Source organism: Manis javanica, chromosome 15 (genome assembly GCF_040802235.1).
Source record: "Manis javanica isolate MJ-LG chromosome 15, MJ_LKY, whole genome shotgun sequence".
NCBI lineage: Eukaryota > Metazoa > Chordata > Mammalia > Pholidota > Manidae > Manis > Manis javanica.
This window is the reverse complement of record NC_133170.1, coordinates 67,486,404-67,501,197: the sequence shown is the minus strand read 5'-3', so window position 1 is coordinate 67,501,197 and position 14,794 is coordinate 67,486,404. Positions and strand designations below refer to the sequence as shown.

The 14,794-nt window shown below is 38.4% G+C and overlaps 1 protein-coding gene across 15 annotated transcripts in view; it reads right to left on the bottom strand.

Moving 5' to 3' along the window:
- Positions 1-14,794, bottom strand: part of CLIP1 (CAP-Gly domain containing linker protein 1) — a 109,742-nt gene that overhangs the window by 21,574 nt on the left and 73,374 nt on the right. For 9 of the 15 annotated variants that reach the window (XM_073223804.1, XM_037014415.2, XM_037014419.2 and 6 more), the window contains 8 exons: positions 12,756-13,700; positions 11,039-11,155; positions 10,167-10,224; positions 9,551-9,634; positions 8,542-8,698; positions 6,999-7,164; positions 6,682-6,897; positions 1,014-1,130 (listed from right to left, as the gene is read on the bottom strand). In XM_073223804.1, coding sequence (XP_073079905.1) covers positions 1,014-1,130; positions 6,682-6,897; positions 6,999-7,164; positions 8,542-8,698; positions 9,551-9,634; positions 10,167-10,224; positions 11,039-11,155; positions 12,756-13,700 — 1,860 coding nt within the window. Of the gene's footprint in view, positions 1-1,013; positions 1,131-2,258; positions 4,524-6,681; positions 6,898-6,998; positions 7,165-8,541; positions 8,699-9,550; positions 9,635-10,166; positions 10,225-11,038; positions 11,156-12,755; positions 13,701-14,794 lie in introns of all 15 variants that reach the window. The other 6 variants (XM_073223805.1, XM_073223806.1, XM_073223809.1 and 3 more) reach the window with 3 other exon arrangements.

The window sequence follows — 14,794 nt, the reverse complement described above, 5'->3', positions numbered from 1 at the left end:
TTTTGTACTCTGGCTATATAACAAGGACACCAAGGGGTATGTTATGTAAGCAATTGGTTCTCCCTGATTCCACCCTTCAGAGTTTGGAGATATTCCCTAAAATATTCTCATTTACTTTAGCTTCAAACTTTATCATCTATGATTTTTTAAAAATATTTTCTTCTGTTAGGACTGTCAGTTATATAAATGTATTCCCTTCTATGTCAAGATTTACCCCAAAGTTATCTTGGAATTTCCATGTCTTTGACTTCCCATAATGGGAAGGCCTAGTCTTTATAGAAGCTATTCGAGATGGCTAGCTTCCTTCCCTTGCTTTAATTCCTTAATGTCTTACCTGCCTATCACATTAAAAAGCATCTGAAGTTCTACAGAACTTCACATAACTATTTCAGAGAATCAATCTGCTCAGGATTTAGATAACAGCTTTCCAAGGAATAGGAAGGGTTGGTATGAGTTGGGAGGATGGGAGAAGGAAAATCAAACAAGGATGCAAGAATGAAAAAATGCTACTTTTGTACAGAATCAAAATGATCTTGATGCTATAAATCTGACTAAGACCTAGAAGTGAATGATTCAAGATGACACAAAAGGGAGCCAACAGTGAGTGAATAAGACCAAGAAAAGGCCCATGTCAAACTCAGGGCTGAGGATTGGAACTTTTAGTGCTCAAGGTTGGGAAAGAGTTGTGAAAAAAAATGTTATTTAAAAGATATAAAACTAGAGAATGTTGTCAGTCCCTCCTCCAATTGGTTCTATCACTGAACAATTACCACAGAAAGCCACACTACTAGGGTTTTCCCCTCATTTTTAAAAGTTTGATCCTACTAAATAAGTAATGAAGTAATACACTTTATTTAATATTATGGTTTTTGGTGTACATTTGACTCCACTAACATAGATCAAACCTGTGGAAGGCCACACTTTAAAAAATAAACAATCTTGAGTTAGTGATCAAACATTCCATGAAGTCGATAAGCTGTCCTTTGTACAAAAAGCCATTTAAATCTGATTACCTCATTCTGTAGTTTTTCATTTGTTTGCTTGGTATCTTCCAAGGAGGCCAGAGTTTTAGTCTTCTCTTTGGTCATCTGTTCCATTATCTGCTTGGCATCTTCTGCTGTCTGAACAGCCTAAATATAAGAAAGCACTGTGAGAAATTACAATACACCTCACCCAGCCCAACAAGTAGCGCTCAGTGTCTGTGTGGTTAAGGGAGTCACACAGAGAGGATGAGCCAGTCACCAATCCAGTGCCAAACAGACCAAGGCATGAAAGGTCTTTACTCTGAAGCAGAACAAAGTTACAGTGACAAACCCTTTTCATGCCATCTTTCAATAAGCCAAGTGTAATATGCAATACTCAGTTTCAGACCCCTCTAAATCTTCATCTCCCAAGTTCCAGGTTACACTGACAGCCACGCTCATTCATCATTCTAACTTATGCTTGAGAGAAATGTTCAATGATAATGAAGAGTAACATTGTTCTACGGCTGAATTTTCTCTTAGTCATTTTTATTGTTGAAATTTATTCTGCCTATTTCTAATTTGGAGCTTTTGAAATAACTTACAATTTAGGTTGGGAATTTTTCAAATAAAAATAAAAATTATTTGGGCAGTTATTAACAAAAGACTCAGGTGTTTATTGAAAAGCACTGAATGGAAAAGTCTATGAGAGAAGCTAGGGGTAATGAATATAAGCATGGCTGTGAATAAAAAAGATAATATGTAAAGGGAGATGAGATCTTTGCTGGTAAGATATAAAAATAAATGAAAACCTTTTTAGGTACTTGGTTAAAATTTCATGAGGTCTAATAAAGCTTATGGGAATTCTGCATTATTCCTTCCTCACTACCAGCCTTGGAGATTTCACTGGCATCTTCAACTCCAAATACATGGACACAAATGAAGCAGTTAAAAGTCAAATAGAAGATACTATGTTTCAATATGTGCTATTTTACTCCTATTCTTAAGCCTTTAAGAACTACAGTTCACTTTGTCAGGAAAATTCTCCTAAAATTAAAAAATGTGTCCTTTTTATTCACGAATTATAATTTTTTCTAATGGCAAGAAACAACTGCGATTAGAAATTTAGTAAAGAGTTGCCCTTTCAGGTGATCACAAACAGCCTGAGACATATAAGCAATGGAATCAATGGGGTGGATTCCCTTAGGTGGAAATGAAAATGGCCCTTAAGCTGCTGAAAAGTTAGTACACAATGTTAGTAGTCTGGGTGCTCAACACCTGGACCTCCCACTTTACCGTAAATGATGGAAGCATCTCGAACTCTCTAACTTTAAGAGCAAGCTTGCTCTTGTCTTTCCTCAAAATACGGTTTTCATTTTGTGATTCTAGGAGGTTGGCTGAAATATGGCTGTTGGTTTTGGCCAACTGGCTGATCTCCTTCTGAAGGATGAAGTAGCTTTCTGCCAGCTTTTCCTTCTCCTTCAGTAGCTCATCCTTCTTCAGTATCATTTCTCTTTTCTCAGACAGGAGGCTCTTGTTGTCCTGCATCACCGTGGCCAGGTCGGCCAGCATCACCTTGTGGTTTAGCTGGAGGTCATCCAGGACCTTGGTGAGATAGCTGTGCAGCTCCTGCAGTTCTAACTTGGATCTGGACAAGGAGGAGAAATCGCTTTTCAGGGTCTCTATGCTGGCAGTGAGTTGAGCTGTTTCGGCACTCAAGAGCTCTTTTTCCTTGATTATCTCTACCATTTTTTGCTCTAATTTGGTCTTCTCTTGCATTAGGACAAAATTTTCAGACTGGAGCTTCTTACTATGCACTCCTAACTCTTCCACCTCCTGCTCCAGGAGGGCCACTTTCTCGTGGAGCTTATTGCTCTCATACAGGGACAACTCATTTTCCTTCGCCCTGGCCTCTTTTTCCAGAATGAAGGACTGCTGCACTGTATAGACCTCCTCATTTAGCTTCTGACACTGTTCCTGAAGGTTCAGTCCATCCTTCAGCAAGACGTTCTTTTCAGAACAGCAAGTCTGCAATTCAGCATTCAAACTGTCCTTTGCTTGTATGTTCGTGTGTTCTTTCTCTAGATTCTTTTTGGCATGTTGAGACTCTTTCAGCATCAAAGAGAGATCACACTGGGTAGCTGCTAGTTCTTGGTTTTCTTCTTTTTTCTCTTGAAGTTCTTTCTTCAGAGCATCAAGATTCCCAAAGAGTTTCATCTTCTCTTGCACAATGATTCTTCGGTTTGCAGACTCCTGATTATATTTCGTTTTAAGGTCTCCAGTGGTTTTGATGGAATTTTCTCTTTCTGCAAGTAAATATCCATCTTGCTCTTCCAGGACAGATTTTTCTTTCAAGAGACTATCATGCTGCTTTCTAAGCTTAGTAATTTTCTGACAAACCATCTCCTTCTCTGAAGTTAGGTAAGTGATCTTCTCGTTCAGGCTCATTTGGAGATGGACAGCCTCTTCTATGCACTTGTTGAGTTTTTCAGTGATGAGCCTATTTTCACTTAGAAGTTCTTTTTTTTTCGCTATGAGCCTTTTTTCAGATGAAGCCAAGTTTTCTTTTTCATGCAGAAGCTGGATGCACTCAGAGTCTGTGATCTCCTGACTGGTCTTAATTTCTTCCAGGAGCTTTGTGAAGCTTGTATGGGTAACCTGAAGTTGCCTTATCTCCAGCTCAGCCTCCCTCAGAGCTTTGATGGCATCATCCAGCTGTGTCCAAAGCTCACTAGCTTCTGCACTGAGCAGTTGCTTGACCTGGATGGCTGCCTCCAGGCTGGCATTCAGCTTGTCCTGATTGTAAAGCAGCATGTCCTTCTCAAACTGCAAATCTTTGTTGTTTTGTAGAAGATTGTCTCTTTCTACCTTTAAGGCTATGCACATGTTATCAAGACTTGACTTTTTCTCTAAAGCTGATTTTTTCTCAGCTGTGAGATCTTTAATATCCTGCACCAAGGTTTTCTGATCTTTGACCAGCTCCTCATAGGTACTCTGAAGCTTCTGAATAATTTCATCTTTATCTTTAGCCAAGGCAAGGTTTTCAGTAACAAGCTTCTTGATATGATCCTCTAGGTGATCTTTTTCTTCCCTATCCTTCTTAGACTCAGTAATCAAATTCTCTTTGCTGAACTGGAGTTCTTCCACGAGTGCCTGCAAGCTTGCTTTGGAAGCTTGCAAAGAGTCATTTTCAATGTTTATCCTCAAAAGTTCTTCCTGAGCAATATCGATTTCTTTAAGTACTTTCTCTCTCTCAACAGCCAAAGCTTCCTTATTGAGTTGTTCCTGCTGATAAAGCTTTTCAATGTCTTGCTTTTCTTCTAAGACTTTCTCCTTTTCTAAATTAAGAGTTTCATTTACTGACCACAGTTTCTGTTGGTCTTCCTGAAGTAAAGTTATTTTGGCCTCCACCTCTACAAGCTTTGATAAAAGTGAACCTTTTTCTAACTTTAAAGCATTTCCTTCCTGTGCAAGAAGCTGATTCTCTGATTTCAGACCCCTCAGCTCTTCTGACATTAGTTCAATTTCTTTTTTGGCTGATGTTAACAAATAAGTTAGCGACTACAGAAACAAAAGATGGAAAGAATGGAAACAAAATGAAATCAAGCAGACAAATGCAAGCCAAAATAACTTAATGTAACCTAAATTAGAGGTTTAAAAATTTTTTACAATGCCATGGAAACATCTGGATACCAAGGAAAAGAAATTAGATGAACAGCGCAAACAAATCAAGTTTAGCTCTGCAGAGTGCTAACATATCTACTAGTTTATCTTTGAAACAACTTTTGAGATTATTTCTGATAGCTGCCTAGAAGATAAAAACAACAGTTTGATATCAGGGCATAAGATTCTTTCTTGCCAGTCCGATCATCCAATTATTTCTATTATAGGATTAAAGGATTGAAGAATTTTTAAAAACACAATCCAAAGAACTACAAAAAAATGAGTATATTTTAACCAAAAAGGGGGAAGGGAGGGCAAGGGAAAACAAATTGTGCTTTTTCATATAACTCAGGCCCTTATTAAAGGGCAATCTACTGGCCTGAGACTGATTTAGTGCCAATATTACATATAACTGCATTGAAAAAAAGACTAATTTGCTAGGTTTTGATGACTAAATGGGTTTTCAAAAAATGTATTGGTTTATAAAATAATTTGACCACAATGTCTATGCCAGCTCTGTCCAGAACCTTTTGCAGTGATGTATCTGTACTGTCCAATGTGGTAGCCACTAGCCATGTATGGCCAGTGAGCAGTTGAAGTATGACGAGAGTGAGAAGTTGAGAAGAGACTGAGAAGCTGAATTTGTAATTTTATTAAAATTTAACTAATTTAAATTTGATGTGGCTACTGTATTGGATAGCACAGCTATAGATCATTGGCTCTTAAACTTGGCAACACAGAAGCTTCATGGGCTTCATGAACCTGATGACATTTTATATAAAACTTGTTAAGCACATATATAAACTTTCCTTGGGCAAACATCATAAGGTTTCATCAGATTGTCAAGAGTATGTGAGCCACTGTTATTGACAACAATGAAATCCACAAAAATCAGATATCTAGACAATTTTGGAGGGAAGACAATCCTGGCATTTTAACTAAATGACCCTTGTTAAAAAAAAACAAACCACAAAACAAAATTAATGAGACTTTACACAAACTACTAGAATACTGTGGGTTTCATCAGCCTATACTGTTTTAGTGGAAACAGTAAAAAACTGGAGCCTGGCCAGAAAAAGGGAACCACAAAGACAAAAGATCTGGAAATTATATCCAGTGTTAAATGGTTCATAAAACTGGAGATGTTTTAGAGGGAAAGTCTTGACAGCTGGCGTGTAGAAGAGAGAAAATTTAGGCACCTTATATAATGACATACATTATATCATGGTCCACTTAATTAATGTTTTAAAAATGGGATTTGTTTCAAGTCCTGCATATGCTCTTCTATTTTCTACTAAACGCCCATATAGACATTTCTCTGATCAATAATTAAAGACAAGTCTTTTCTTTTCTTTGAGCAACTTAAATAGTAGGAGGGTTGAACACCATTAAGCTACCATAGTCAAAAAATACATTGGAGTACAGATATAATCCTGACACCATAAAATGAAATTCAGTAAATCAAGATCTACTCTTATCTATAACAGAATTTTTCTCATAGCCCTTGAGTCCAGCTTCCTTGTCAATGAACTCAGAGTGCCTTCCTGGGACACAGAAAAGCCCTCTCTGGAGTTCTCACCTCTAATTTGTCCTAGAAGAGCTCTGTTCCTAAAACAAGGCTCCACTCCCTGCTCACTTGCTTCATTTGGCCTCTGCCTCTTGCTTTGCTGCAAGATGTCTCACCTAACCCTGGGGTAAGGTGGCAGCAAGATGGCCAAGATTAGAGGAATATGCTTTCCCACAACAAAGAGTCTACTGCAAGCAGGCAGACAGAGCTCAGGCAACATAAGGCTCTTTGTGACAGCTGGGGAGCAAGCAGCATAGGGGGTGATGGCCACACGGTTCCTTTAGGAGAAAGGCTGTAGCCGTCACCATCCTGCAGAAGGAGCACCAGTTGGTAGAAAATACTTGCAGCCATAGGATATGCACTTCGCCCTCCTGCCATGCACTTGGAAGGTTAGCCCAACCCATTTGCTGCTGCTTCCTAAGCACCCTGACAGCCTCGATGCAACTTTCCAAGCTGGAAGGCGACAACATGGCCTCTTCCAGCACGTACTTTGGCTTTGTCAGCTTGTCTCTTCAGCTCCATCATCTCCTGCAGCAAGTTGCTGTTCTCCTCTTGTGCAGCCTTCAGCTGCTCCTTGGTGTCTCCCAGCATCTTCTGCAGGTTCTGTAGGACTTCTTCATGCTTAACCTTTGTCTCAGAACTGGCTTCTTCATACCTGGCTTTGAGATCTTGACACTGGTTGTGGCTCATTTCCATCTTCTCTTCCTGCAGAAACCCCAAGGGAAGGAATAAGTAGTCATCTAGGCATACCTGTGCTGCCCTGCACCTTCCTTGCCAGCAGGCAGTCCCATTCACTCCCTGCTTACCAAGTCTGACAATTTATCCAGCAACTGTTTCTTTTCTTCCTCGTGCCTTTTAGCCACTTCCTGCTGGCTTTGCTCAGCTTTTAGAGTTACCTCCCCAATACTTTTCTGCAGAACACTTGCATTTTCATTGGCCTTTGTAAGTTTTAGCTGTAATTCTTCTATATTTCTAGAATAAATTTAAATACAAGGTGTCAGAGTTTTTAAAAGAATGCTTTAAATCTAGTGCTATACTTAAAATGATACTAATAATAATTGTGTTATTATCACTGTTATGAATGCCTAATAACATCTGAAATAAGCAACACAAAAACCAGTAATATAACTTGCCCCAAAGAGTAATTTTAATAGTTGTGATGAATATATTACTTAGACTACTATAATTGTGAAGGCTATTTTATGTCAATAGGTCAATAAGGAAAAATGAATGAAAGTAAACATATTAGAGGAAATGAGTATTTAGAAAATTTCAAAAATTTTGCAGACTAGATTATCAAAAACTTGTTCTAGTGCCACTTGAGAAAAGAAGATATAAAAATGACAATAAATAACTTGAGGTTCTTGCTTAAAGATAACCATTTGGTCAAACAAAGACATACAGAAAACATGTGACATTAACCTAGAGAACAGGCTCAGATGAGTTAGAGAATGGATCTGGGAAACTTGGGTTATACCTCTGGATTTTACACCTCTGAAACACCTACAGAAAAGGAACTTCTCAAAGGCACTGTGCCACAGCGACCAGGGCAGCTGTACCACCCTCACACCAAATTTGACAAAACTGGCCATCGAGGCCCTGTCACCAATCACCCACCAACACTGAATTGCACATGGATGCATGGCTGGACATAAGCATAACTTTACCAAGTATGCACACTTTCAGAACCAGAGGTCCTAAAATGTCCTGTAAAAGTTTGCCTTATAAAACATTTAATTTTTATATGGCAGCTACTAAAAGAAAAAAAATCAAAGCAACAAGAACCTCAGAATGAAGACAAGAATAGAGATTAAGATAAAAGAAACGTCAGCACTGTGGAAGTGCAGTGTAGTGACTAAGAGGAGCAAGGGTTCTGGGACCAGACCACCTACATTTGAAACCTCAGGCAAGTTACTTAGCCTTATTAAGCCTCAATTTCTTTTTCTTTAAAATGGGAACAATAATACATTCACCTCATGGGATTATTATGAGAAATAGAAAATATATTCTATATAAAGCTGTTAGCATAGTGCATGGCATATAGTAAGCCCTTAATAAATGTTACCTATCATTATACTGAATAAGTTAAAAATATTTTTAACAGCCCACACAAGATGTTATTGCCATTGGTAAACTACTCACTTTTCTTTACAAGTCACCTGGAAATCTACAATATTGTATTTCTTCAAGGTTCAATAGTTGATTCAAGGATACACAAGTTATACAGAAAAGGAAGAGAGACAGAGAACTTTAGAACATAACACCCCTGATGATTTGGGCTTCCCTCCCATCTAGACCTGGCTTTGGAGCCTAACGTAAGCAGGCACTCTTGTTAGCAATCATACACACCTTTCTTTCAGACGTAATTCATCATTCATTTTTGTCAGCTGAAAAGAGTTATCTCCTGACATTTTCATTATTTCTGCAATGTCATTTTCCAATTTTTCCTTTGCCTTTATCAACTGCTCTTCTCTTTCATCTCTCTCTCTGAATTTTGCCTCCATATCTGAATATAAAGGGAAAAAATAGCACTGTTGTATTATCACCCAACAAAAAATTTATTGACTACATCCTATATGCCAAGTCTTGCTCTGGGAATTTCTGCATACAGCAATTCCTGCCTCCATGAAAATTATATTCTAGCAAAGAGGACAGACAATAAACAGATAAAGAAGGAAAACAAGTAGTATAACTGATAATGGTAAGTGCTAAGAGGAAAAAAAAACAAGCAAAGAAAGGAGTTAGTGATATGCCTGAGATGGTGACATTTAAGTAAAGACCTGGGAAGTGAGGCAAGAGGAATGCAAGCAGAGGGGAAAGCGAGTGCAAAGGCCCTGAGGCAGGAACATGCTTGACATGCAAGTATCACTAAGGAAGCCAAATCTGGTTGGAGTGGAATGAGCAAGGAGAAGAGCAGTACAAGTGAAACCAGAGAGAATGGGGCCTGGTGGTGGTAAGAACCACTGGGAGATCTGAGGAAGACAGGAGCCACTGGGTCATCTTAAGCAGAGAAATGGTATGTTCTAACTTTAAAGTATTGCTCCAGCTGCTCTTGAGAACAGACTAAGATGGGGAAGGGCAGGAGGCAGACCAGGTGGCCAGCTGTTACAGCAGCAAAGAGGAGAGGTGATGGCTGGCTTGGATCAAGAGAAGCAGCGGGAGTAGTGAGACATGGTGGATACTGACTTGTTTGAAAACAGGGCAGAGAGGACTTGCTGAATTACAGACCTTTAACAAGCATTTTATCACAATAATGAGTGAAAAAGTAACACCTGAATGGTAGGTTACTGTAACATCCTACAGTTATCTCAAATCCTGGGAAGCCTACTATAATGTCTGGTAACCAGAGACATCTTACCTGTTAAGTTTTCTCTCAACTTCTCCAGTTCAGAAGACAGCACGTTAAACTGTTCCTCTTTTTGGTGTAATTTATTTACAGTTTCTATTCAGGATAAAGTTAAAGGTTTAATATATTTCACATTTAATGAGCCATCTAGGGCTTGGCTGTCTTACAACCAAATCAAATCATGCACTTGAGAGTTGAGATCACAGAATACTAAAAGTCCCATGACAAACCAAACTGCTACCTAGTGAATCTCAAGTAGTAAGCATGCATTTCTCATCCGACTCCCCAAGTCCACAGATTTAGGGAGGCACCAGGCATTCCTCCTAGCCATCTCTCTTCTCTTTCCATTTAAAACTCAATAAAGCCATCAATGACTAAAGCTTAAAAGTAAGATAATACTTTTCCCACGTATACTTAGATTTTAATATGGAACAAGTTTTAAGTCAAAAGAAGAATTAATGGGAATTTGAGGCTTCAGGAAGCCAACAGAACCCAGGATTAGTGGGTACTGCAGGCACTTCCCAAGCAGTGAAATTAGACCACAGGAAGCATCTATTTTCTTCCTAGAGGCCAGCTCCAGTCGGAGAACACAACATTCTCTAAAGTGATCTGCTCATATAAGACATACCTTGCATACTTCTCTGAACAGAAACTGCCTCCTCTGAAGCATCAGCAAACTTTTCTTTCTAAAGAAAAAGAATTGGATATTCAGAATAGGAAGATTTCAAATTATAAAAATAAAAATTTTATATAAAGAGTATTAGTTACAAAAATAATCAGTTACAACTACAAAACTACCTGCTTTTTGTTGCTGGTTTTGTTTCACTAAAACTGACTTATACTTAAAACCTGTATGTGTGGGTATCTCTGGCACTCTTCCTGGTTATAAGCCTTGGGTAAGTTCAAGTTCTTGATGCAGGAGAAAAGGTAGGAGGACAGTTGAGAAAAGGTAAGAAAAGGTGTCTTAGCAACTTGGGATTAAGGGAAGACAATATATAGGAAGGGAAAAAATTTCCTAAGGTGGAATAAACTGCGTTGTACAAGAGAACTCTTTAAATTTATTGAATTAGACACCACCCTTGCCGCAGTAACAGTGTGCTCCAATGGCTTGCTCGCTTGCTGTCACGAGGCAAGTAGGAAAGGCAAAGGGCAAGACCTCATTAGATATGAAACTTAGTGTGTCCAGTGTATAATCTGGAAGATCCCTGTGCTCAGTAAAGCTAAGTAACCAATACCATGCCAAAATAATGCATTCCCAGAGGCAAAGGATACGTATATATATATTTTAAAGTAGTACCTACCTTTACTGCTAGTTTGGTCTGATGTGAGTCCCTTCAAGGTATTTATCAGCCAATGACTAATATACTCAACTTAAATCAATACTTTTAAAGAGAAAGGAAACAGATGCAATACTTTTCTCTTTATGGAGATTTTTGTTTTTAAACAGGAACAAGTCAATGGCCAGAAACCCTGAGATTCAGATTCCCGACAGGTACTTACCAAAATCTGAAGTTCTTTTTCCAAAGCCTCCTTCACTTGACTGATCTCACTTAAGTTTTTCTGGAGGTTTTTAAGTGACAGCTCTTTGCCCTGCAGCTCTTTGGTAATGCTACTAGCCTACAACATGGAGTTATGAAGCAAATGAACAATAGGAAACAAAAAAGAATGAGGAAGAAAAAAATAAAATATAAAACACTTATGAAAAACAAACATAACCAAACACAACTGAAAGAAAGAAAGGCATGGGTAAAAAGTTGTCCTGTTTTGTTTTGTTTTTTAACTCTAAGAAGCCAATGACTTTTCACAAAATCAGTTATAGATATGATTGTCTAATGGTTATTTTAAAATAGTCCAAGTAGAGTATTTTTCTATCCCTAAGTTTGGAATATCAGCATGACTGTGGATAAAATGAGAGTTCCGTGGCCAGGATTCTCACCTGGCCCTGGCTGACTTGCTCACTGCACACCTGTGGGCAATACAAGGCTGCATGACCTGAAGCAGAAAGTGCCGGTGCTTACTTTCTTAATAAGGTAGTTGGATAATTTTATTTTCTGGACTTTAAAAACCTTAAGATGGGAGTGGTGGATAAATGTGGTCAGTGTTATCATAACTTTCTGTATTTTTGTAAATGCTTAAAATATTTCAATATTTAAAATAAAAGCTTTAAAAATGCACAAGGAAAGAGTCATCAGAAATTCGATTTCATTAAATCTTGATGTAAAAAAATGGACCAATGACTACATATTATCTACCAATTTATTTTTGGGTTTCAATTGGTATTTAGGAACCAAGTGAGGAGATTTGAGAAAAATTTCCTATAATCAGTCTGTCATCTTCAACTGTGGTTACTTAGCAATGTTTGCTGTTTGTTTGTCCTCACCTCTCCCCATTTAACCATCACACTCCTTCCTTCTTTGCCAAAAAGAGCAGCAAAGAACACTGAGCATCAGCACCAGCGCCTCAATGGCAGGACGACTGGGAAAGCATACCCACTCCTCAAACAAACCTTACAGCAGGAAGATGACACTTAACAAGGCTAGTTAGTAAGAAACACAGCTGTAAGTGTTTCATATAATTTCCTATGCCTCGATCAGAAGCATACTTGTCCAATTGTTGCTCAAAAAAGCAGGGATTCAAACATATTCTCATAGTAACGTAGGAAAGCCTCCAAGGAGATGGAAGGGCAATGCAAAAGGCTGCAGGCTCTTAACCTTAATTTTGCTGTGACTGTTAACCAATCACAGTATGCTTGTTTACAACAATCAAGTGGCATTCAGAGTTCATGTTCTGTTTTTACAAATAACCTTATGGACAAGGTGGGAAAGGAGATTATCTAACTTTCTATTTTATTCATTCATTTACCTAAACACCATCATCCTAGGGAGTCCTCCATTTTAAAAAGAGACTATAGACAGGAACCATGCTTAAACAGGAGATCACCATAGCACAGCCCCAGCAATAATAAACGATCTGGACAACAGGAAGCCAAACTAAACTCACATAGTTTAGCCATTATTTTCTCTAATCTCCTCACATGAAACCATACTCAAGATACTCAGAAGATACTACACTCAACTGGAAATCTGTTAGCACCAAGTTATCTCATTTAGGAACATCAGGAATTTGGAGGACGAACTGCCTCAACTCAAAAATAACGTACAATGCAACACAGGAGTGACAAATGGAAAGCAAAAGGGTGGAGGATGTCAATACAAACCTTGCCACTTTCAGTGTTCTTTTCAATCTCTAAACCTTTAATCTGTTTCTCAGCTGCCTCAAGCTGCTGTCTAAGTTTCTCAATTTCCGATTTACCTTCAGAACTGGCTTTCTGAAGTGCATCAAGATCCAAGAGCTTTTCTTCAGTAGCCTTGAGCTGTGCTGTAAAATTACCAATAACCTTGGTTTGTTCATTGCACTGGGCTTGTAGTACCTCTAGCTCTTTTACCTTTATTTCGGCTTCCTGTAATTTGTTTAAGGTGTCTTCCATTTCTACTAGGTGCTGGTCTTCTGCTCTGTCCAGTTTCGCTTTGAGGGCTTCCAGACTATTCTCTTTCTCCTTAATGATTTTCATAAGTTTAGCCCTTAGGGCTTCTATCTCTTTTGAGTGAGCAGACCGTTCGGAGTCTTGTTTGTTCTGCAATTTTTCTATTTCATGCTGGTAATCTAGTCTCATTTTCTCTGTTTGTGTTTTTAGCTCGGCAAATTCTGCTGTCTCCATTCCAATCCCCTTGCTGAAGGACACCTTCAGCTCCTCCATCGCCTGCTGGTGGGACGCGATGGCGGTCTCCAGCTTGGACTTCCACAGGACTATTACATCTGAATTCTCCTTGTTGGCATGGTCAAGCTTGCTTTTCAATGACTCATTCTCTTTGGAAAGCTTCTCTGTGGCAGCCTGAAGAGCCTTTATCTCCTTCAGTTGTGTTTCTTCCCGGGCTCCAAAATGCTCCTTCAGAGAAGTTATTTCCCTCTGGTGGTCAGCATGGGTGGCTTCTAACTTTTCTTGCAAAGAGCTTATCTCTTGCAAAAGGGAGAGTGACATATCGACATCCCCCGCAGGCTTACTGGTCTCTAGCCTTCTTCTCAGCTCAGCTACTTCCTGTACTCTCAATGCTAGATCTTTCTCTAGTTCCATTATATGGGATTTTTCTGACACTGTAGCCACCTATTAACAGCAGTCCAAAGAAAAAGAGATCATTTAAATAACAAATCACTGACACTTTCTTTAGCCTTGAAGTTCTTTAGTAACTTCAAGATGCGCATCATCTCTAACTGCCACAGTGGCTTAAGCCCAATTCTGAGAGCTCCAATTCAAAATCATGACCTTTGGCAAACTTCCACCATTTCTGAGATGCCAGAAGAAACTAAAATTGGTATTTCTGTTTCTGCTAAAGAACCTTGAGTGAGGGAAGTTCCTGTAACTGATAAGTTAGAAACAGTAACTTTCAAAGTTCTCAGATATATCTGCCTGCTGAAAAAAAAGAATCCTCATTTTGCTTTTTTTTTCCTACTCTGCTTCACCAGGATATATACATGCTCATCTATCTGATGGAGATGATTTTTGAAGAACAGTGCTGTCCAATATAGTGCTGACAGCCCCAAATGGCTACTGAGTACCTGAAATGTGATTCATTTAAAGTGACAAGTGCTGTAAGTATAAAATACATTAGATTTTGAAGACTTCAGGAAAAAAAAAAACCTTAACAATTTTTATATTGATTACATGATGAAGTGATAATATTTTGGATATGCAGGTTTAAATAATATATGATTAATTTCATATTTTTATTTGTATCTATTTAAAAAGTATGTTAATGTGAGTGCCAGAGAAATTTCAATTATATATATGGCTTTATTAGACTTCTATAATATTGGATAGCACTGGTATAAAGGTATAAAGTCACCTATCAAATGTTTCAATGAATACCACATCAACTACAGAATAAAAGCTTCAAATGGATAATGAAGAATTAATTTGCTAACCTTTCAAAAAAAAAGATGGAATACTTACCTGAAAAAATATGTAAGAAACCTATAGAACCCCCTTTTTTCTGTCAGCATTTTGATGTACACATCTTGTTCCCTAACCCAGTGGTTCTCAGACTTTATTGTACATATGAATTACCTGGGATGTGTGTCTAAAATGCTGTTACCCACATATTTTGATTCTATTTCAGCTCTGGGAGAGTACTCAAGAATTTGCTTTTTTTTTAAACAAACACCCCAGGACTAGGAAAAATACGTCCTTAACCTGTGTCC